Below are 22,724 nucleotides of genomic sequence, written 5' to 3' on the forward strand. Positions count from 1 at the left end.
GATTGACATTTACATTGAGAAAAATCTAACAATTTCTTTGCGTTTGTCAATCAACACGTTTGATTCGCGTTAACTGTACTCGAAGACAAATGTATGATATAAAAATGTAAAAAAAAAAAAAGAAAGAGGAAAATGTAAGTTGAAGTGTATGAAGAATTATCGATATTGCATCTAGATATTAAACCATTGTTATATTTTAATATTTAATGGTTTTTTAAATATTTTTCATACGTGTAAATAATGTATTATTTCACGTGCTTGATCTTTCAATCCAACATTAATATACTATTTATGTCACATTCGTGGTATTAATAATTCCAATATTTCATTAATTCATTCATCGACACCTTTGAATGTCAGCATAGAATATGGAATCAGATATGAAAGATAAACTGCAGAGTATCGTATTTCGATTACATTATTACATACTGCATTACTCTGTACACGTAACCCTCCTATAACACGATTTCGTATGATATAAAAATATAAAAAAAGTTATTAAAAATCTGTAGAACTGTTCGCCAAAGGGAATGAAATAATATTTTTCTCTCTTTTAACAGAGTACAAATTTTGGTGCTATAGAAGAGTTACTAGTACCCGATGCAATGGCGACAATAAAATCGTCTAAATCGAATTACTCTTGATGCTTAAGGGCAGGTTGTCGTGTACCGAAAGAAGGTTCGATAGGTAGCAAGTAGGTAACTTTTTCACTGGCATTACTCTCCTTCTCATCCTGTTTCACGATGGACTTGTTTTTTCTGACAAGTTTACGCGGACGTTGTATTACCTCCTCGTAAGTTATGTACTCGGGTCTGGAAACAGGAGCCTTCTTGGTGTAATAACCCGAGGACGTGTTCTCAATAGCATATATCTGTTGGACAGGTTTCGCAGGAGGTGGTACCGGAGTGACGGTGTATCCCTGATTGATCAATGCCGAAATATCATCCTCGGTTAAGGTACGTCCCTTGGCTGCGGCCGTTTGTAGTATAGCGTGACCGCTCGGTCGCTCCGACTCGATCACCTCTTCTATAGTTATGGATTTGATGGGCGACTTCTTCAGCAAACCCGATTCGGAAACATAAACAGACGAAGGCGATGAGGGAATCTTTAATTTGTGCGTTTGTCGCGGTTGGGTGATCACAGATTCCGCTGGGGTGTCGTCCGGCTTCGGCACGGACCTAGGGACAGGCGAGGAACCCGATGCCTGGTACTTCTGCAACTGTTCGTTGGTGAAATAACTGTTGAGCAAAGGAAGCGGAGTGGTCGTCGATAGAGTGTAATGATACAAAGGTGATTCCGCGTCGACTTTCTTTCCTTGAACTTGCCCTTTCGAGATCGCCAGAATCTCGTTGTTAACCTGGCCACGAGCTTGCTGTTGCGACTTGTAGAGGGCCTCGGCTTGCGCCTGCGCAATCTCCTGCGCGCGCATTAAATTCTTCTCAAAGTTCAGCGCGTAATTATGAACCTGTTCCTGTATCTTCAGATGAACTTGTTGCTGAGCCTCCAGTTTCTTGATAGCATCAGCGTGAGCCTTGAACTCCGCAGCTTGTTGCTGTTTTCTCGCTTCGGCTGTCTCAGCGGCTGCTTGAGCCTTCAGCTTCGCCCTATAGGCAGTCTCTGCACCCTTCGGGCTCAGCTGATCCTGTAAATGGTAACGTCCAGCGTTGCTCACTTGGGCACCCTGTTGAATCTGTTCCAATGCAGACTGTTGTCTGAAACGTTCGTTAGTGATCCTCATGTGTTCCAAGGCATCTTGCCTGTGCTTTTTGTAAGCTGCCTGGGCAATCTTTTGAAACGCAACCGCGTCGGCTTGAGCCTGGGCTTGAGCTTGAGCCTGAGCCTGTTCGAGGCCTCTTAAATGCGCCTCGTCTTCGATGTAATCGTACTGCGGAGCCGGGTTGTAAGCTTTCGCTTGTTGAACTTGTTGATACTGTACAGGTTCTTCGACGGACTGATACGATGCTACTGCCTGCTGGGGTTGTTGATAACGAGGAGGAGATGTCTCGATATGATACTGTTCGGACAGTTGAGGCGCCGCTGCTGGCTTCGCGTACTGAACTGGATAACTGACCAACTGTTGAGTGTAAGAGGAAGTGCTACCTTTAGGCTGGGTCGGGATCAACTTGAATTCTTCCGCTTGATTTGCAGAGACCAATTGCAATAATTCTTGCTCGAAGGTTCCCAGTTTCGGTTGGGACGTGGGTTGATAAGCCGGAGGATTCGAACCTAAACGAGCAGTGCGAATAGCATCCGCACGATTTTGTGCTTCGACCTGAGCTTGAATCTCTGCGTTCACTTCGGCTTGCGCCAGAGCTTGAGGATGGAGTTGAGGACGAGGTCTGGGCGGGACGACCGTTGGCTTCCGGTAGTTGTAATAAGCTTGTTGCAACGCTTGTTGTTGTTTCGCGTATGCTGGCTGTGGATTGCGTTGCTGTGGCACCGCTTGAGCTTGTTCTGGTGCGTATTGTTGTATCACTGACAGATATTCTTGTGGTATCTAATAGAAAAAAAATAAATAAATAAATAAAATAGATCATTTGGTTAGATTTTCTTTCGCTGATATTTTGTGAATATTTTGTTGCAGTTAAAGACATCCGCGAAAGGTGCCGTGTGGCAGGGGCTTAAGGCAGCAATGCTGTCTTGAACTGGTTCGCTTGGTTTCTCAAATATCATGTTCCTGTTCCGATGTTCGTCTCTGTTTCTCAGAGTGCGTTCATCGCGTAGTATAATAGGAGTCGATGACCCATAAATGAAGATAAAGATTCATTCAATATGACTTATCACGTTAACGGTACACAAGGACGTGGACACCATATAGAGAATGTATCTTACCACCCGCGAACTTCGTAGACGGATATATTCTCGATCGTTGGGTGTGGTATTACCGGTTTTGTCTGGTCGGACCGATTAGAAGGTAAAAGTTATGCAACAGAGCATGATCGCGTTTAACACGACGGAACGATCATGAACGGGTGTAGGTGTTGAGGAGATTTAAAACCCCTTCAGGATATTATGGATCAATGATTCATTCGACTATTTTTATGCGAACTCTTACTTATTCTTAGAACAGGACACTTTTAAATTCTTCTCTATCTACACTTTTTTTTGAAACGTTCGATACGTTACATAATACCGGATACCAGATTGAATTGTATTCGTCATGGAGAAATTCTCTGATCAACTTTTCAACAACGATTCATTTTCATTAGAATAATAATAATATATCGGGAAATCTAAGTTGGAGTTATTTGAAATGATCATATCTATTGTACAATAATTTTAATATTTCGTTATACTTTTGAAAAGAGGATTTAGATTTTACGCATTCTTGTGCTCTGGAATTTACTTCCTCTCACTTTCCAGAGGTTCAAATACTCCAACATAAATACGAGTATACATGAGAAAATAACGCTTACATTTTACTCTTTTCAAGATGTAGTATTGTTTCTTATTAAGAGTAGACGAATACCGTTTATCTATGTTTCAGAGAAAACTTAATATTTCGAGTTCATATTGAAAACGGAATGATGGGATTGACAGTGGCAATCTTAAGTAACGACGTTAATTGAAATGAACCTATTGCAATTGTTGTTGCAACACAATATCTAGATCAACAAGGCGAGCCCTCCGTTCTACTAGGTAAGAAAAATGTACAGTTCTCTTAGCTGTTACACACTAGACTGCTACGTTAATCGGTGATAGGTGGCCAATAGTCACGGTTGACTAAAGACAATGTTATTACCTGTTCCTAGGGCATTTACCTTTCTTTTCTTAAATAATAAATAAATAAATCAACAATACATTAAATGATTCTTAACACGCCCTTTGAATCAAACGAAACTGTTACACCTACATGAAACATATGTAACGATACGAAAGTAAGTTTCTCGTTTTATTAAAAATTTTAAAGTCCAAGGTCGTACTTATTATGCATGTCTGAATGCACATTCGTGTCAACTGTTACACGTAGGAGAAAGAAATAAGGATACGATCATGTTAGATAAACAATTTTTCTACATTTTGACCCCTTTTGAAGCTACTTTCAAACTTATTCTCTACATGCAAACTGATCATTTTTCTTACCTCTTGAGTTCCATCAGCAGATTGGAGAACGTATTGATTTGGTGATGCCCCATAGTCGTTACTGGCTGTAAGCGGAGATCTCTTCACAGGCTCCTTAACGTCGATTTCCAACATGACAATGTCGTCTGCATTTTGAGAATTTGTTTTCTCAGCTACGCTAGGATTCGTCTCTTGCCCAACGGAAATCGCTAAAAGACCTATTCAATGAAGAAAAATGTCAGATATGTAAAATAATTTCATCAATTTGTAATTGGATCTGTAAGAATAGCGTAACACACGAATTTGCAAACGACTTTTATGTCGTTCTGGCTGACTGAGAGTGTGCAGTCTAAAAGGCGGAAGGGAGTTGAGAAAGCAGACCGACGCAGAGAAAGTTACGCGCTCTTGAGAAACTTTTCCCACGAGATTCGCTTTCGATGTTTTTAATAAAACCTTTCATTATACATAACTGAGATAAACGTACGACAAAGCCAGCCTATGGAATAATAAAATATTCCCCTATAGTATTATTTTAAAAATACCCGCGCGATACATCGTGCATTCCGTAAGCAAGCATCTGCTAAATAAGATATTATGCTCGTTCATGATTTAAACCGGAAGACTTTCTCGCAGATCTTTCATAAAGAGAAAATTTATTCTGAAAGTATAATAAACTCAGCTGATCGAAATCATTTTTAACTGAAATTCCTTTAATATTGAATCTTTTTCTTTCATTTATTAAGTGATATTATTATTAATGAAATATTACACTCAAGAAATATAGATAACATAAATATTAATTGAAATTTTCCCGCGTATTTTGTCTGAAAGTGGTGGGGGGAGGTCACAGCGCCCCTTATATATCCCTTCCCTCTTTGCTTCACTGTCATTCTCCTCGAGGATGCCTACGGTAAGGGGCGCGAGCGCGAGACATCGCCATATATAAATAATATAAATCATCTTTTTCCGTTTAATAAATAATATCGAGACGAAGAAAAGCTATGACAAATTCTAAAATCTGCACCCCGTTATTTTCCTGTACCACAATTATTTCACACAAAGTTGTGAACAAGCCTGAACAATCATAAAGAGTTTCTACACTGTGAGAAAAGATTGCCAAACCATTTCTATATCTCGTGTTTACTTAACGCGTTTTCCTCTTTGGAAAATCTCGGTTTAAGCTGGCAAAGAAAAAGGAAACTTGAGCACTGGATCTCCTTTTCCTTTGTTGTTACCTTCGCAAGAAATTACGCGGATACAAGCAATTTGCTCGCGTTGAGTAATAAGCTGTGGGTCTTCAGCTGAAAGACAGTTAAGTAACAACCTCCGGTTAACAAATCTTATTTAATTAAAGGCTTATACTTCCATGTTACCACCTACGTACAGAATTATTTTTAATGATTTCTACCGATTACCTATACCGTAGTAGTCGAAATTAAAGAGGACAGCAATGAAATGGAATAATTAATGCTGCCTTTCGATAATTTCATTTCAATCTGATTAACATTCGAATCTATTAAACGCAATAGCAGAGCGATTTTGAAAGATCCGCTTCTCGAATTTCACCGATTGACCTTTTGAACCACGCTTGCCGTTTCTTCGGTAATGATCAGTTCCATCGATACCGATTTCTGCGTACAAATTATCTTGCTACTTTTGAAACGCTGTTATTTTCTTTAATCATACGAGTTATCCCCCGCGTAAGCATTCATTAAATAATTTCCCTTCTGATCGAATTTATCCTACGTATAGTCGTAATTATATTTTTCTTCTCTTTATCTCTTCATCTCTTAAGTAGCACTATTTAAATAATTATTACTTTTTCTCTGTACCGGCAAGTGATACAAATTCATTTTACAGACTGTTTGTTTAAATACGTTAAGTAATCAGATTTTTTAGATTAACAGAAGGAAATGGTAAATCAATCCGGTTACAATGATCGAAGAATCTTTCATAACTTTGTTATATAAAACAACAAAGGTATGAATAATCAGTGTCTCGTTACAAAGAGTGAATTTTAAAAGGTATTATTCTGTGAAATATTTCTAGGACGCGGCCTTGCTCGAACAAAGAATTGTTCCCAAGTTTTTTCCACTCTCTGGGTAAATGAAAGGGACTTCCACTTTTCTTGTATAAGTTCCTTACTCGTTACGATTATTATCGTTATTTCTAGAGAACGAGAGATTGCTTGTCAGATACTTTACCTGTATTAAAATTATTCACTACAATCATTGGAAATGTACGATTCGAAATTAATAACCGAAAGGAGATGGTAATAAAAATCTTACGCAAAATCTGGTAAAACTTTTCACCGGAAACCGATGCAATCGGACAATGACTCGTAAGATCGATGATAACTGTCGATCCACAATGACTTCCACATCCTTGATTCTCATTATCATGTATAATTGAAGCTCATAATCGAGTTACAATCAACATAAATATCGTGGCTCTTTCAAAATAGGAATTAATAAGAAATCGCCAAGGACGAGGTTGTGATTTCTCTCGGAATGAAAGTGCATTTTATTATACGAATTTTATAGTGAAACGATTTCTATATACGATTGTAGTGATTAATTTAATTGTAAAATAATGCATGGACAGAGATCCAGAAATCTTTTTGGAAGAATTCAAAATTATATCAGTCATAAATACCGGTATTCTTTTTGTTCAGAATTCTAAAGAAAATAGAAAGTGGAATGTCAATGTCTACTTTTTCTTCTTATTCAATGTACCATTAAGCGTTATTCTATTCACAATTGTTCACGATCAAGTGAAGAAATGAAATGAAAAAATGAAAGTAAGACATGGTAGCAGGTTCGATTTTATTTAAATTAAATTCAATTCATTATGCTAATTTATAAATTGATATATTTCAATCCAGGAACTTTGTTATCCTAGAATATTCACATTCGTTATAAGACTGTTTCTCAGAAGAGATCCCAACAAAATTAGATAAGAAAAAAAAAAAAAAAAATGATGTTAATAGAATTTACATTACACACCTGAGAAGATTTGAGACTAGTATTTTTCACACACGCTGAAGATCATTATTCACTAATTAGGTTCACACGCGTAACAATATCGTCTTCTCTTTCAGATCATTCCCATAACAGATTTCACTAATGTCAAGTGTGATTATTGCGTTACGATAAGCAGAGAAAGTGATACAATTGTTCAATAATCAGTATTGTATTATTACGATAATACAGATTTAGATGATCTAAGGTATTCGCATAAAAAGGAATCGAAGCCAAGGTTGGAAATTAAAATACACGAATCAATTGTATTCGTACAAGTGAAACGAGAGAAGCGTTAATTATTAAATTTTTGTCCGGCGCAAAGTTTATAGAAAATATTGAAATTTCATGACGACAGTTATACGCGGGACACCCCGTATATTTGTATAAACTGACACGCGAAAGTGAAGCAAGTTGTCCAGAAAGTAAGTTTCTAATGCGAATGCAATGCCCGCACGCACCAGTTTATCCGACGAATCAAGGAAAGTCGTGCTGCCTGTTCTTCATTTTAAAGAACGGTACATGTTGACATAGTCCAATGCAATGTTCTCGAATACCTATTACACTTAATTTATAACACTTTCGAAAAAAAGAAAAGAGAAAAAAAAAAGTAGGGTACCAACATAGGAAGGGAAGTGTAGATCATCACTGAAGACACAGCTAGTATTAAATTTCAAATAAACAAATAAATAGGCACGTATATTGTTGCGTCAGACCGCGAAGTGTATCAAACTGAATATTTTCCCACACTCGTAAATAAGAACAAAGATGTTGCAATAACGTGTATTCTTGATCTTCTGGGTCATCTGACACATTCCTGTATTAGTAATAAATTCACACATGTCGATTTCGTAGCACGTACAGAAAGAGGGATTAAAAAAAACTGTTGAATGGTAATTGTTATTAATGGGAGTAAAGAAAAAGGCTAAATCTGAAAATTAATTGATGGAATCTTGAATTTTTTGCATCATTAGTCTTCTTTTTATCTACTCTGTCAGATGTCAATTAAAATGAAATACTCGAAGTTGATTTTAATGATAATCTCCTGCCGAGATAAAACTTGCAAAATGTGGCCTTTGAAGCGTTAATAATCAGAGTTCTAATTTAACTACACTCGTCCATTTCCACTGTGGTGTTAACACGAATTAAAATAAACACCAAAATACGCATCCTTTTATTAAAATGAAAATATAAAAAAAAAAAAAAAAGGAAGAGGGTAATGAAGCACACTTACCTGCGAGGATAAGCAGCCACATGGTGAACAAATGAGTGACGAAGCGCTGAGTGAATGTTCAGTGGAAATGGTTTCCAAGTGGCTTTATAGATGAAGGGGAAAGGCCGCGCCCGGCAGATCAGGTGGGGTTGTTAACCACTTTTCCACGGAGAACTGTTTCCAAGTGTCTACTACTATCGTGGATACACGAACTGCAGGAAACAAAGACATTAATATACATTTGAATTTTACGGATCTCATTATCAACCAACGACCTAACACTTCTTTTAACATTATGCCAAATTTTGCACGGTTGTTTTACATTCCGTACCGTACAAAAAATACCATTTGTCCAAAGTGAAATGCAATTAACAATTAGAGTATTTGCGGTAATTGCATAGAGTAGGGTACACTTCAGTGATTTCAATGATCTTGACATATGTTATAGATTATAGAGGTCAATGTCCTGAGTAATTTCACGTGTATAATAGCCGTTCACTTTTCGTTTAAAAGATATAGAAGAAAATAAAAGAATCGTGCCAGGCCAGCAACGTAACCCCCGATGTATGATCCCACGCTTCGCAACCCCAAATGCAAAGAGGGTCGACGTTTCCCAGGCGCCTCCGAGCGGCGCGATTCCTTACGCAAAGTCATTTAAAGAAAATCACCCTATAGCTGAATGTTAAGATGTAGTTTATGGATGAGCGTGCAACGTAATATCATTTTACATGACTTTCTATATAATCGTTGACTTTCGGAACGAAATGAATTAAACAATTCCTACAGGGAAAATACAAGATTCTAATGTTCAATGTTTCAAAATACAGTGAAAAATCGGTAAGAAAACCGGCATGGCATACACAGATTAGTTCCGGCTTCCTAACTGGTACATTCACTTTATTAAAATAGGTCGTCGTAAATACATTTCACCGAGTATACGACAAGAAATTTGACCATTACTAAGTGAAAATTAAAAACTTTTTGGAATAGATTTTCAGCAATACTTGTTACCGAGTTTTGAAACATGATTTCATCCTATTTCCTAATGAAATAGGATCGCTCAGACCACGGAAAACAGCAGCCCGAGTTGATTGCATAATTCAACGATTATTTAAAGGTGGCCGTTTTAAGACAATTATTAATAAGTGTAGTTTTATTTAATATCCCTTACAAATAGATTCAAATTAAATCTGTAACATTCTATGCAAGTAAATTAAAGATTTTACATTTCCCTAGTTAGATATATCCTCACCGCTCTACAATATGACCTTAACACGTTGATTCCCACAGTAGAAACAATCATGCCTAGTACGGCGCACGATAATATGGACGATTAAGAAGATAATCAAAGTCACTATGACTTTTTACAAATAAATCTTCGATTAATGAAAAGGCACCGATTTCATTTCTACATCTAATTTACACAAGGATGTGATTGATACTAAAAGGTAGAGTTGCTCGAGAGGACAACAGAACATTCTATCATCTACTTAGGTGAACGCCAGACGGTGAATGTAAGAATTTCGAGAGCAAACCACCGGGTCAGTACGAACTAGACCACCGCTTGAAAATATGATTGAACTACAGAACACAATCGGATAAACCAAAATCAATTGCTGCAGTACCAAAAAAAAAGATTTATAACAATTATTACATTTATTAAGAACAAAGCTATATAACTTTGTTCAATTAAATTTAAAGTATTTCATATAATTATTATTCAACTTTTGCTCTTGAATGTAGATAATTTGTTTTAAAAAATAAAACCAATTGTTGGTTTTGAAAATATTCACGAATGACTGTAAAATATATATTTAGGTCATCGAATCACTGAAGTTCAGTAGAGAGAATTTTACTCGTTCGATTTTCAAACTAGATCAGCGCCGTTGTTTTAGGATTGCAACAGACAATCGCCCTCGCAATAAGAATTTCTCATAGTGATCTGTATGTTAAGCTTATTCGTGCATGTGCATGCTCGTGTGACTAAATGCACACGGCAGACTGTAATATAAACGTAGTTATGTTCCTATAAGCCGCCGTGGGAAAGGTAATCGGTCAGAAGGAAAGCAGACTAAAAGATATACATACATGTGTACGAGTAGTACTCGCTTTCAATCTCCTGTAACATGATCTAAATAGCTTCAGGCCGGAAGTTGATTTTTCTTCTCCAAAATTTACGTTAAAAACGAAAAGTTCTTAGCTAGAAAATTATACATTCAAAATAAGAGAATTTTATCTTTTTATTGTTATAAAATTGATGAGGGTAACTCAAGAAATATATGCTTCATTTTATAAGATTCTTTTTCTTTTTTTTTTGAATTTTGTAAAGAAATTCAGTTATTCATTTTCATAGAACCTTTTGAACATACATACTAGATCTCTTCAGATCTTTATTATATGTATTGGACTATATTTATTCTATTAGATAAAATATTAATTCATAATATGCGAGGGTGTTTCTCTTCAATACTTTTCAAAAAATGAATGTTCGTCCGCTCTGCGCATGTTGACTCTGATTGGCTCGTACTGCGCAGGAGCAGTATGGCGGACGGTGTATATACTATGATCGCTATGTGTATAGTTTCCAGAGTCGTCATTCTATTTATTAGTAGTTTATGGACGTAATAAACATTGAAACATTAAAATAATAGTTCTGTTTTACAATTTATAAATAGAAACAAATAAATATGGAATATAATTTCTCACAATTTTTCTGTGGATCGAAAAGTAGTGTTTCCGTGAAAATTAAATTTTCGTAATAAAATGTTTTGTAGAGTAAATTTGTATTCATATAAAATAGTACTTGTGCAATTAAACATTATATAAATCTATACAATAAAATGATAATAATTAAACAACTGTAAAATTTTAATCTGACAACTTCTTACACATTAACATTATAAATGGGCTCAAGTAGAACTAAAATGACGCTACTTTTTTTACTTTCATGACTGAAGAAACCTTCCGCCATCATGGTGTACGGTATATTATAATATGCATCGGTGGTTATGGAGGAGTAAAAATACGTTCGAAGGAAGATGTGAAGGCGGTGAAGACGTATTACGTTTTGTGCCTATTGTGTTATTTACATTTCATTACGTTTCACAAGTAAAATATGTATTATTATCAAAGTGAATTGCACAAGTTAACACCGAAGTGCTAAATGAAGTTAAATAGTGTAATAAAAATGTATGTATTCTAGTATAATAAGCTAAAAAATTGATAAAATCTTGTACAGTTTCTTTTACATTGGTAAGTAAAATTGCACAAATTAATTTATATGTAATTCTTGTATTTATATCATACATGTATAAATCTTGTTATTTATTTTATACAAATATTTAAAAATACACTAAGATTTTTAATAGATCTGTTTGAAATTTTTTATAAACATTTCTGACAGGTTTTACTATTAATACAAGTTTCATTGTTTCTGTTATAGTTAAAAATGTCAACAGAATATAGCAGAGGTGTTTTAAGAATGGTTGTTGCCCAAATTTGCCAGACAATTGGATGGCATTCTATTAATTCTACGCCATTAGAATTTATGGTTGATCTTATGCAAGAATATATTTTACGAATTTCTAAACTTACTCATCAGTATGCAGAAATTTGTAAGTATTTAAAAAAATATCAAAATGTCTGTTATAAAACATAATACCTTTTTAACGTTAATATATTTCAAGTTAAAATTTTTTTCAGTGGGAAGAACGGAAGCTAATATAAATGATTTAGGTTTAGCATTTCGCCACATGAACATTGATGTGCAAGAATTGGCAGAGTACATTAAAAATGTAGAGTCTGTTCAATGTTCTATAGCAGTACCTAAATTTCCAGTCCGACGAGAAAATCATTTGAACTTTCTAAAACCTGGAAGTAGAGAGGTTGTAACAAGGCCAGTACATATACATGAACATTTACCAGCTATGTATCCTGGTACTGAAGGTAAAATATGTACTAATCATATTAATACATATTCTTTGTTACATAAATTATAAATTAAATTGCTGAAATATTTATTTGTTTATATTTTTAAATCGGAATATGTTAAAATAAAGTGTAACATGTACAGTATTATTGAAACTAAACAATGGAAGATGATATTAATTTCTTTATGCATTAATTAAGCTTATTTCATCAATAAATACAAAACTGCGACGCTTTAAATCTTAATGTTTAGTAACTCGATATATATTTATTAAAATAACTAAAGTAACAAAAAATTGTACGAAAAATTTAAATATGAGAATAAGATAACGTATTAACAGTGTCTAGTTAAAAATGTAGTGTAATTTCAATAATGAGTAAAGTGTTAATTTTGTTAAAATGAAATAAATTATTATTTTACAGAAGAGTATGTGGCAGAAAAATCAGAAAATTTAGTAAATGGTACCGCTGATGTAGCATCGATCAATACAACACCAACCAATAATTCTACAAATGCATCTCCACATAGAATGTCACCACAAGTAGTTTTTAAGCGACCAGGCGATCCTGTTTCATATGAAAGTCCTATAGTGAAGCGTGTAAAAGTATTAGAAGAAGGCAGACCGTTGCGTGAAATTCATAGTGTAATGATGACTACTTCTGGTTTTTTATCACCTGCCCGAGAAGGAAAATTGCCTGAAGCAAGAACACCTCATCAAACTCGCTCAGATTCACCACAGCCTAGTTCTTATCCCATGGTACCACCCGAACTAAAATATGATAAGAAACCTAAAAAGATTATAAAGAAAGGATTAGAAGACGGTAAAATCGATAAAGAGAATAAAAAGAAAAATCGTGCTAAAGAATTATTTAAACCAGACAAGATAGATAACAATAAAATTAAAAAATTAGCTGGTATGAAAGAATTAGCTAAATTAAAACCTTTGAAGCCTGGAGGTGGAAAAGCACAATGCGCCATGCCAAGTTCATCGAGTAGACCATCAACTCCAAAACTAATGTCACCTAAAGCTAGTGGTAGTCCAAAATTGCAAAAAGTTGCACAACCAAAGGCAAAAACAGAGAAAGTAATTGATCTTGTCGATGGATCTATAGCGGTTGAAAGAAAGGAGGATAACATTGATAAATTACCATCAGAGCCGGATAAACAAAAATTAAATATTTTTAAGAAGATTTCAAAACCACGGGAGGATAAGGACAAAGACATATCAGAGCAACATAAATACAAGGAACTCGATTCAAGGGAAAGTTCGCCAGGTTTAATAATAGATGAAAATATTGATAAGCAAACAATTAGTAATGATAATGATGCGAAGAGAGAAGAAAAGAAGACACCTCATACACCGGATGTCCACCTTCAACCTGACGGAGGAGAATTAACTGATGTACCAAGTCCAGGATCTGATGTGTACATGTTTGATGATATGTCTCCGCCAGGAACTCCGAGTACGCCAAGAACCCCTGAACTAAATATGCCCACTACTCCTACAGATCATAAGAAAAAGAAAAAAGAAAAGATCAGTAAAAAGAAGGAGTTAAAATCAAGAAGTCCGAAACGTTGCGTTAGTCCGAAAAAGGTAAGCTGGTTTTTCTTTCTATATAGTGTAACATGGTAACACATATACACATGTGCGTGCGTGCACGTACGTGCGAGCACCATTAATTGCTTGAAGATGGCGAAAGACATCGCCGATACGCGATTACCATTTTTCAGACAAAGCTTACCAACGACGTTCCAGAACTGGATGTATTAGATCGGCCAAAAACTCCACAGGCACCTGAACCTCAACTGTCGAAAGATCCAAGTTTCCCGCTTCCGTTTCCATTTTTTCCGGCGTTTCCTCCGGCACCTGGTTTAATACCACATCCTATGTTCCCCAGGTTTCCGTTACCTTTAGGAAGAGGTACTACTGGTCCCCATCCAGCAATGCCAAATTTACCTTTACCGCCTCGTTTTCTAAATTTACCACAAAAATCAGAAGATTTGTCAACCTTACCGAAACATAAATCTGTTGAACGTGAGAAACCTTCTTCAGCACCTTCGTCTACCGAAGCTATGCCTTCAGTAACAAAATATGAAAAAATAGAGAAAGAAAAAGGAGATAAACTAAAGGTGGTTAAGCAGGACAAAGAGATTGTCACACCAGTTCCTACAAATACTGTTGCACCACCATTATCATCCGCACTTGCAGCACCAATTACGTATTCTACACCAGTACCTATCGTGCCGTTATTACTTTCAAAAAGTCCCCAAATTGAAAAACCGGATAAAAATGATAAGGTAATTGTTTGCTTCAGTTCAATTTTTCTCTCTTATGTTTCGACATTTATCAAGTAATTATATGTACGATAAATGGATATATAATAAAAGTTGTATAAAAATTGAAGCGAATAAGAAATTAAATGAAAATGACATTGTTCCTGAACAGTTGTTTATTGCATATGATTTTTATTTTCAGAAATTAAAGGAACATAAAAAGGAAAAGAAAGAGAAATTAAAGAAGAAAAAAGAGAAGAAGGAGAAACATAAAGAGAAAAGTGAAAAAATAAAAGAAAAGAAAGATAAGATAGATAAAAAAGAAAAATTAGATAAAATTAAAGAAAAGAAGGAAAAGAAAGATAAGCGAAAAGAAAAAGAGGTACAACAAGTATAATTTATTATGTTTTTATTTTATTTTTATTATGTATATGTAATATAAAATGACAAATTTAATATTTTGTCGCAGAAGGAAGATAAGAATTCAGAAGCTGTGCCAAAAATAACACTAAAATTAGGGACAGCTTCTCCAAGACCACCAACGCCTGATAGTACTCCGATGAAAAAGATGTAAGTTTACACTAATTTTTTTTTTCTCCTTTTTATTTACAGTTTATAATTTTTTGTAGTATTTTGGAGCTGTGTTTACTATCATATTAATGTAGTATGTTTTTTTATTCCTTTTTGATTTTACTTAATATAGAAGTATAGAGTACATGGGTTTTATTGAATACATTTCTGTCCATTTAATGATGCATATATTATTATTAGGGAACTGTGTTATAGAACGATAAAAACATTGCTGAAGAAGCCTGAGGAGGAAACAAAACGAGAACCAAGTCCAGAGTTAGCAAAAATATCAGCACTAGTAACGCGACCACCAAAACAAAAGTTGGCAAGTAAGAAAACAGAGGAGGGAACATTAGATGGAAGTCCTGTTCTTCCTACAGATACTTTCTCTGCTAGTCTTACTAGTGTGCCACTTGCAACAGTTCCTCGAGCAAAGAAATCTCTCTTCAAAGCCTTACCTCCAAGAGAGATTCCTCACTTTGATCCTGCTCCCAAACTCCTACCTCCTATGACGCCACAACAACCACCATATTATTATGTAAGTACGTTTTATGTGGTAAAAATATATTTCAAATATAAAGAAACGTTATATTTTCAAATACTTATGTGTTAAAAAATGAATTATCGAAATTAAATTTAAAATCTCATGCTTAGGGATGTCACTGCTTATGAATCTAAAGAAATAATTTCGTATTTAATTTTCTATATTTTTGTTGTATTAATATCATTCTTTGTGCTTTTAGTTCATGATCTTAGTACAAAGTAATTTTTTCTTTATATACATATTGCTACAAATTGATTATAAACATTTGTATCTTATTAAAGTTTTTTTATGATGATTATAACTATAATTTTATTTATTTAAGTGAAAGGAGTTTCATATTAAAGAAAATCATGAATAAGCCTAAGTGACAACCCTATTCTATTATTCGTTCGCACATAGTAATAAATAATTCATATCAGATTAGTTATTTATCAATCATAATTGCTTATCTTCATTATCTAAAATTATATAATATACTTTATCACAAAAAGAAATGCATAAATCGGAGTGGATTTCAAATAGCTGATTTAAATTTTTGACAAAAATTTCACTTGAGCATCATATATCTAACATCATTTTATATATAATTGATATTACTTTTATTGCAACAGTTAACTCAACCCATCGATACTATTCAAATTTCACTTCATTCCAAAACTTCCTGTTTCCCAGTATTTCATATTTTACTTTCTATGCATTTATGACTTGCGGTGATGGTATAATTTTCATTTGGCCTGCTTTATTATATAGTTACGTTTCTCTAAATCGTATTTAGAACGATCTTATAGCTTATATTAGATTTGTTATGTATTTCATGTTGTGGTTATAAGTTTACTTAATTGTAAATTTTAACACTTCTATCATCTTCATATAGGTGGAACTTTACGCGTAGAAAAAATCTTAAAACCTAATTATTCTGTATTTTAAACATTTTTATATGACAAACCAACTTTTAAGATCTTTCGCATATTGCACTACTGCTCAACTGGGTCTTAAACTTCTTCTTCTTTTGATACTTTCTTCTAAAATACAAATACAAAGTGATATTGTTTTCTAGAGGGTTTTTGTAATAGAATTACAAAATTTTTACGAAAATACGTGTTTAACATAATTGGAGCAAGATTTTTAAAAATGATCATTGAGTTCATTGAATGTTTCATAGAAATAATAATTTATACACAAAGCAGTATAAATTTTATCATGTTACATTTAAATGAAAGAAAACATTTTTTAAAGTTTTTACAGTAACACACATCCATCCATATTTAATTACATATTTATCTCTACACTTCAAGAAAAACATCTTCAAGGATTAGATTAAAAAAAAAAAGGATGTTTATTTTAGATGCCTATAAGCCATAAAAAGTTTTACACTGATTCAGTACAAATATTTTTGCAATGTGTTTAGTATATTTCAGACTACTGAAATACTCTTTATACTTTTCAAGTGAGGATAAATATTGCTGATACAAAAGTAAATTTATTTTTTTTCTAGTTTTATAATTTAAATAACAGTATTGCATGATTTGAGTGATAAGATTACACTCCCTTTGTGTACAGTGCAACTGTGATTTGAATTAGTTATGAAAATTAGAAAATATTCTGACATCTAATTGTTTTTTAAATGTATTAAATAATTCTTTGTGCATCTATGTAATTATAGAAAATACTTCTTTTTTATTTAACTAATTATTTAAGTTAACAACTTAACATACCATACTTCTGTTAACGAAGTTTGTGGCTTATATGCATGTAGATAAGTGTTAATGTAATTTTGATGTACAATATTGTAATACATGCTTTCTTAAACAATTGTACAGCACCTAAAGATTCTATATATTTTTATAGAATATTTGTTACACAGTTTTTTTTTTTTGTAAAAAAGAATGATTTCCTCTATACGTTTAATAAGAAAGTATTATTATACATTAAATTTTGAAATGACATGCAATGTGAAAACATCTAAAGACCCTAAAGTACTGTTAGACTTCCTTACACGTTGGAATTACATATTTGAAATGCAATGTAAGGAAAAAATTTACAAATACTATTAATGTACTACTTTTTTGCACAAAGTTAATGTTAAAAACAAAGATTTGAAATTTAATTTGCATTTAACGTGCTTTAAAAGCAAAGCAGTTAATTATTACTAAAATAAATACAATACTTATTCAAAGAGATGTGAATGGTGTATTTGACAGTGAGCGTTCTTTGCTGTTTCTTTTACCGTTACAAAAAGATTTGCACATTTAAATTTAAATAAGAGGAGAACATTGACAAATAATCATCAATTTGACAAAAAAATATTGCAATACAAAAGGGGAAATATTAAAGAATCTGCAAAATAGGAAGAATTGATTGATTGCATGCAATTTGCATGTTGTCATTAAACAAAGCATGCAAAACAGTTAGGAATATAACCAACGGTTTTAACGGTACAGAGACGAAAGCAGATGCAGCTCTTAAAAAGGATGATGCTAAGGAAGACAAAGAAAATGGCAGGATCGTGTTGCCCCCAACACCGACCACTACTGTGGTGAGTACATTCCCATTTTACACAAAAGTCGTTAGGTACTCCTTTTAAAACGATAAAACAGTCTATTTCCTATTTGCTCTAACTGAATTAAAACTACATGTGTATGATTTCCTGTGTTCAGTTTAGTTTTTGCCTGAATTTATGATCTTAGACAATTTTTTAGTATTTAGTTTGGAGTTTCCATGAAATGCTTATTACAACACATGTTATTATAAGACACTTCAGAATTATGATTCTGTAATAAAATTTTAATATCATTAATGTATCCAAAAAATTGTCAAGTCAAGGTTGAGACGATTTTTCATTCCTTTACATATTTATTATTAATGAACTTGGAACATAACTTCTGTCTTGATGTTTATACATTGCATTGTCTTATACATGTAATTGCCTTAAACATTAACGTTTATTTATAAAAGTTTTAAAAGTAACATATACAATTTCAATTTACAGTTGTAACTGTGACAAAAATGTGCAACTATAAGAAGGGTGAATCCGATAGGGAAAATTAAGTAATTCTATAATCTTGGCTTAACGAACTTGGTCCTTTAAGTAACTCATCAAATACTAAATTATATTTGCTACTATTTGCGGGCCAAGTGAAAATTTAATTACCACAAGCCAAAATCTTAATTTTTATACATAACGTGTTATTCCTTTCCTATTATTCATGTATGTAATAGCAAAAGTAAATGGTGTATTTACATACCATTATTCTTATACACCACAACTTGAACGTAATAGTATTTATTAGATATATATAATATACTATTACAGAATAGTTATAATTGTTTAATTTTAAAACCGTTTCATCTTCATTAAACCTGCTGTAACATCTTATTTATTAAGCATCTTACATATTTATGTCTCATCAGTCATGCATTACAATTTTTAGTTTCGATACATCATACTTGTGTTTATAAATTGCCATGTTTTACATAAGAATATTTCAATAAATATAACGTTTATTAATTATTTTATATACTATAAGATATACAAATTTTTATCATACATAAATATAAGAAATTATTTATTTTTTACACTATTTAATATGTTTCTATATTTTAAGATGGTACAAAAGATGGGTTGGGTTATCTATAAATATAATAAAAGCAAAATATGTTGTGTTTTTATTGTAATATGAGTTTTTTAGGATCAAGGTGGTACTCAAGTTTGGATATGTCCTGCTTGTGGCAACCAGGATGATGGATCTCCTATGGTTGGTTGTGATGATTGCGATGCCTGGTATCATTGGTAAGTAAAAAATTAAACGTTTATAAACAAACACATGAGTACACGCTTGGTTTAAATAATTTCCCTGATTACAAAAATCATACCACCTATAATTTGTTTCTTCTTTTGCAATGTTTGTTTTATAAAATACAGGAAGGAAGAAGATGTTAGTTTCTCGTATAATTACCACACTATAATTAACTTATAATTACATTTCATACTTAGTTTGTGTATTTTAAATGATTCAGGGTATGCGTTGGTATGCAAGTGCCACCAGCTGAAAATGAAGATTGGTATTGCCGCTTTTGCATAGCGAAAAAACAAGAGCTTCATCACGATAAGAAGAAGAAAAAGAGGAAGAAAAAGGTGAAAGTTACTGCCTAGTACAAGCTGCCCGGGTCTTGTGTAAGATCCGGCATAGCGATTCAAACTGCAACCAAAGTTAAAAAAGACAGCAAGCTCAGTGTAAAGAGTATAAAAAACAAAAAATTACCGAAAACTGAAATGAAATTACAAATGAAATCATTAAAAGATAAATCTGTATCTACTAAAGGAAAGGCTGGAAAGACTATCGTGAAAGTTAAGGCTGTAAAGAAGAAAAGTAAAAAGATAAAAGATAGTGCAATTCAGTTGATTTAAAAAAAGAAAATGTTACCTTTTGTGATCGTTAAAACAGATTCAGATAATTTTAACACGTTGATAGCTAATAAAAAGAAATTTATACAAATACTAAACTTGAGTTTCGTAACATTATTTCCAAAAAAAAAAAAAAAAAAACACAGTATCTTTTTCTTCTTTCTTTTTTATAGTAAAAGATACATGGAAATGATATTGTTTAATATCATTATAGTATAAAATATTTCCAAACATGTAGAAAAGGATTATGCAAACAATAAAATAGAAATATTTTTTGTACTTCTGTATTTATACTGAATTTGTTTCAGTAAATTATTTAAAAATTATTTCATGGACTTTGTAAAAAGATTATATGATAGATAGGCTTAATTTTAATATATACATATATATTAATGTATATATATTAATTCAGAAAAATATTGTGCCATAAATGATCGAGTTTTATAGATTCTTTGTGTATATTTAATATTAATTATATATAATTTAAAAATTGAAACAATGTTTGTAGAAATAAATATTATCATTGTTCGAGATATTTTATTTTGTATCAACATTTAAATAAGATATATTATTTGTGGTAACCAAAGCGTATTGTATCATGGAAATGTTTTATGTTTTATATATCATTTGAAAAATCACTTCTAAGGCAAGTATGTAATATTGGGTATTGTGTTCGCAAATGAATCTGAAATCTATTATATATTTTCCCTGTGCATCAAAAACGCAATCAACGTGTTAAAAGTAATAATCTAACATACAGAGTATCCAAAGGAAATGTACATGGAAAATGAAAATTTTTCATGCCAATAGAAATCAAAAAGTTCTTTATCATTTTTTACAATTTATAACTTCATCTTCGAAACGAATTATTGAAGATTAGTGAGTAAAGTCCTAAGCTTACAAATTCATGAGAATTTTTATTTTATTTCGTTTGACATGAAAAATTCATAGTTTTCATAGTCAAGATTCTTTTTTAGATGCTCTGTGTAGTAAAAATTTCTATTGTATGCTTTTTTAATGCAAAAGTTTTTATATAATTAATTACTGTATAAATTGTGTCACTTGTGTTGAATGCATTCTAACAATTCCATGATCATGGACCATTGCAATTGTAATTATAAAGTCGTGTGACTGACCGCTTTCCGCTTGTAATAATAATTTCTTAATTCTAATTATTTTCTATCAAGTTCCTTTACTATATTAATTAAAACCATATTTGACATATTTCTTTTCAAACTTTTCTGAGCATATCAGAGCATAATATATCTGCTTGTTTTTGCAAAACAAGTAATACACCACTTACCACATTGAAACCCTCATGGATAAATTTACACATTTCGGGCTATTAATAAATGCCTAAATATATAAATTTATTCATTTCATTGACAATAAATATTGATAAATAAACGAGATGTAATTTAAATATTATTTGTAATATAATTTATTATTTATAATAATCATTTATATACAATTTAATTATTATACATAAAAGAAATATTACAAAAATGTAACTATAATATATTCAGATATAGCTGTGCTAAAATTAATACCGAATCTAGTTAAACAATTGGGTCTCAATGTGATAAGAATCAAAATTCAATTAAGCGATCTAGAATTCAAATGTAACATTCATTTATTGTTTTTTTTTTTATGGAGAAAAGTTAAATTAAATTTTGTTTAAGCAGTAAATAATGTATTTGTAAATTTAAACTTATATATAATAGTAAAATTCAAAAGTTGTTAGGATTAATTTTAATTTTAATATAGTAATATATTAAACATCGTTATATATATAATTTAAAGAGCATATTTCTTTTGTTATTAGATGGTATGTTACGATACAAACAGGCTTATAAAGTCAAGATTAAAATGAATAAAAATGTTTATATATAATAAATATTATGCTTTATAGTTTTGTATCGAAACTTAATTTACAAAATAAGTAATAACATTGTATTGAAGGTGATGATGGTAATAATGTATTTATAATAAAATGAAGAAAAATAGAATAAAATAATTTCGCAGCTAAACAATGTATAGAAATGAATCCTGGATGGGAATTTTCATAAATATGAATGTAAATAAATTTTTTACTCTAATCATAAATGGTATTTAATATAAAATTATACATGTTGACATTTGGAAGTTTATATAATTACAATAGATAAATAACAAAATATTTTAACAACTGAGCTACCTATTTTTATGAAATAAGAAACAATGCCATTAAACATACAATTACAAGAATAGCTATCGATTGATGGCGACACGGTAAAAATATAGAAATTTCATGTATGAAAATATTAATAAATAAAATATAAGACTTTTCTACTTCAAGGTAAATATTTATAAAATTCGTATAAAACTTTGCTAAGCTGAAAAGTATTTGCATCAGTATCATTTTCAAGTTTTAAGGCCATTAAACATCATTATTTAATTATTATCAAATGTTATTTAAATTTAATTAAAGTTTCAACATTAGCGATAAAATGAAATATTCACGAAGAATGATTTTTATCAGATCTTTTATTGTAAAATGATTAACATTGTAATTTGAAGTGTCTATAATTATGTAATACATAACATAAGAATTGTAAAGAGCTATGATATTTTATAATCAAAAAATTGCGAAGGAAACAAGATTGGTGGTAGAAGAGTGGAATGAATAAAAATCTTCATGGTACCTCTATATCTACTGGTTTTACCCC

General features: G+C 32.0%; 2 protein-coding genes and 1 long non-coding RNA gene across 10 annotated transcripts; 2 read left to right on the forward strand and 1 right to left on the reverse strand.

The window, feature by feature from the left end:
• Positions 1 to 107: 107 nt before the first annotated feature.
• Positions 108 to 8,465, reverse strand: LOC117602426 (uncharacterized). Its single transcript, XM_034320424.2, has 3 exons — positions 8,317 to 8,465; positions 4,084 to 4,280; positions 108 to 2,497 (listed from the first exon to the last, which is right to left on the reverse strand). Exons 1-3 carry the CDS (start codon positions 8,336 to 8,338, stop codon positions 635 to 637), a joined length of 2,082 nt encoding a protein of 693 aa, XP_034176315.2. The 5' UTR covers positions 8,339 to 8,465; the 3' UTR covers positions 108 to 634.
• On the forward strand, positions 1,531 to 4,087 carry LOC143306032 (uncharacterized). 2 transcript variants are annotated; one of them, XR_013063346.1, is made up of 4 exons: positions 1,531 to 1,651; positions 1,939 to 2,457; positions 2,585 to 2,914; positions 3,488 to 4,087. It is a non-coding gene; the product is annotated as an uncharacterized LOC143306032 (long non-coding RNA). The 2 variants fall into 2 exon arrangements; XR_013063345.1 differs by lacking the exon at positions 1,531 to 1,651 and having other exon boundaries at positions 1,944 to 2,083; positions 2,149 to 2,457.
• A 2,535-nt stretch (positions 8,466 to 11,000) lies between the features above and the next one.
• Positions 11,001 to 20,331, forward strand: Taf3 (TBP-associated factor 3). 7 transcript variants are annotated; one of them, XM_034320445.2, is made up of 11 exons: positions 11,001 to 11,484; positions 11,738 to 11,909; positions 11,998 to 12,240; positions 12,646 to 13,817; positions 13,955 to 14,521; positions 14,700 to 14,879; positions 14,967 to 15,067; positions 15,269 to 15,605; positions 18,053 to 18,147; positions 19,301 to 19,401; positions 19,629 to 20,331. In XM_034320445.2, exons 2-11 carry the CDS (start codon positions 11,744 to 11,746, stop codon positions 19,691 to 19,693), a joined length of 3,027 nt encoding a protein of 1,008 aa, XP_034176336.2. In that variant the 5' UTR covers positions 11,001 to 11,484; positions 11,738 to 11,743; the 3' UTR covers positions 19,694 to 20,331. The 7 variants fall into 7 exon arrangements, with proteins under 7 accessions (XP_034176336.2, XP_034176335.2, XP_034176340.2 ...); XM_034320444.2 differs by having other exon boundaries at positions 11,001 to 11,547; positions 19,629 to 20,329; XM_034320449.2 differs by having other exon boundaries at positions 11,003 to 11,547; positions 15,269 to 15,396; positions 19,629 to 20,288.
• The last annotated feature ends 2,393 nt before the right edge of the window (positions 20,332 to 22,724 follow it).

This window comes from Osmia lignaria, chromosome 13 (assembly GCF_051020975.1).
Source record: "Osmia lignaria lignaria isolate PbOS001 chromosome 13, iyOsmLign1, whole genome shotgun sequence".
In the NCBI taxonomy this organism is placed as follows: Eukaryota; Metazoa; Arthropoda; class Insecta; order Hymenoptera; family Megachilidae; genus Osmia; species Osmia lignaria.

Bases quoted from the DNA above. Each gene is read 5' to 3' on its own strand.
- LOC117602426 (XM_034320424.2), bottom strand. From the start codon at position 8,338: ATGTGGCTGCTTATCCTCGCAG. The intron at 4,281-8,316 runs GTAAGTGTGCTT...TTCATTGAATAG, and splicing joins GTGGCTGCTTATCCTCGCAG to GTCTTTTAGCGATTTCCGTT. The intron at 2,498-4,083 runs GTAAGAAAAATG...TTTTTCTATTAG, and splicing joins CTGCTGATGGAACTCAAGAG to ATACCACAAGAATATCTGTC.
- Taf3 (XM_034320445.2), top strand. From the start codon at position 11,744: ATGTCAACAGAATATAGCAGAGGTGTTTTAAGAATGGTTGTTGCCCAA. The intron at 12,241-12,645 runs GTAAAATATGTA...ATTATTTTACAG, and splicing joins TATGTATCCTGGTACTGAAG to AAGAGTATGTGGCAGAAAAA. The intron at 19,402-19,628 runs GTAAGTAAAAAA...TAAATGATTCAG, and splicing joins TGCGATGCCTGGTATCATTG to GGTATGCGTTGGTATGCAAG.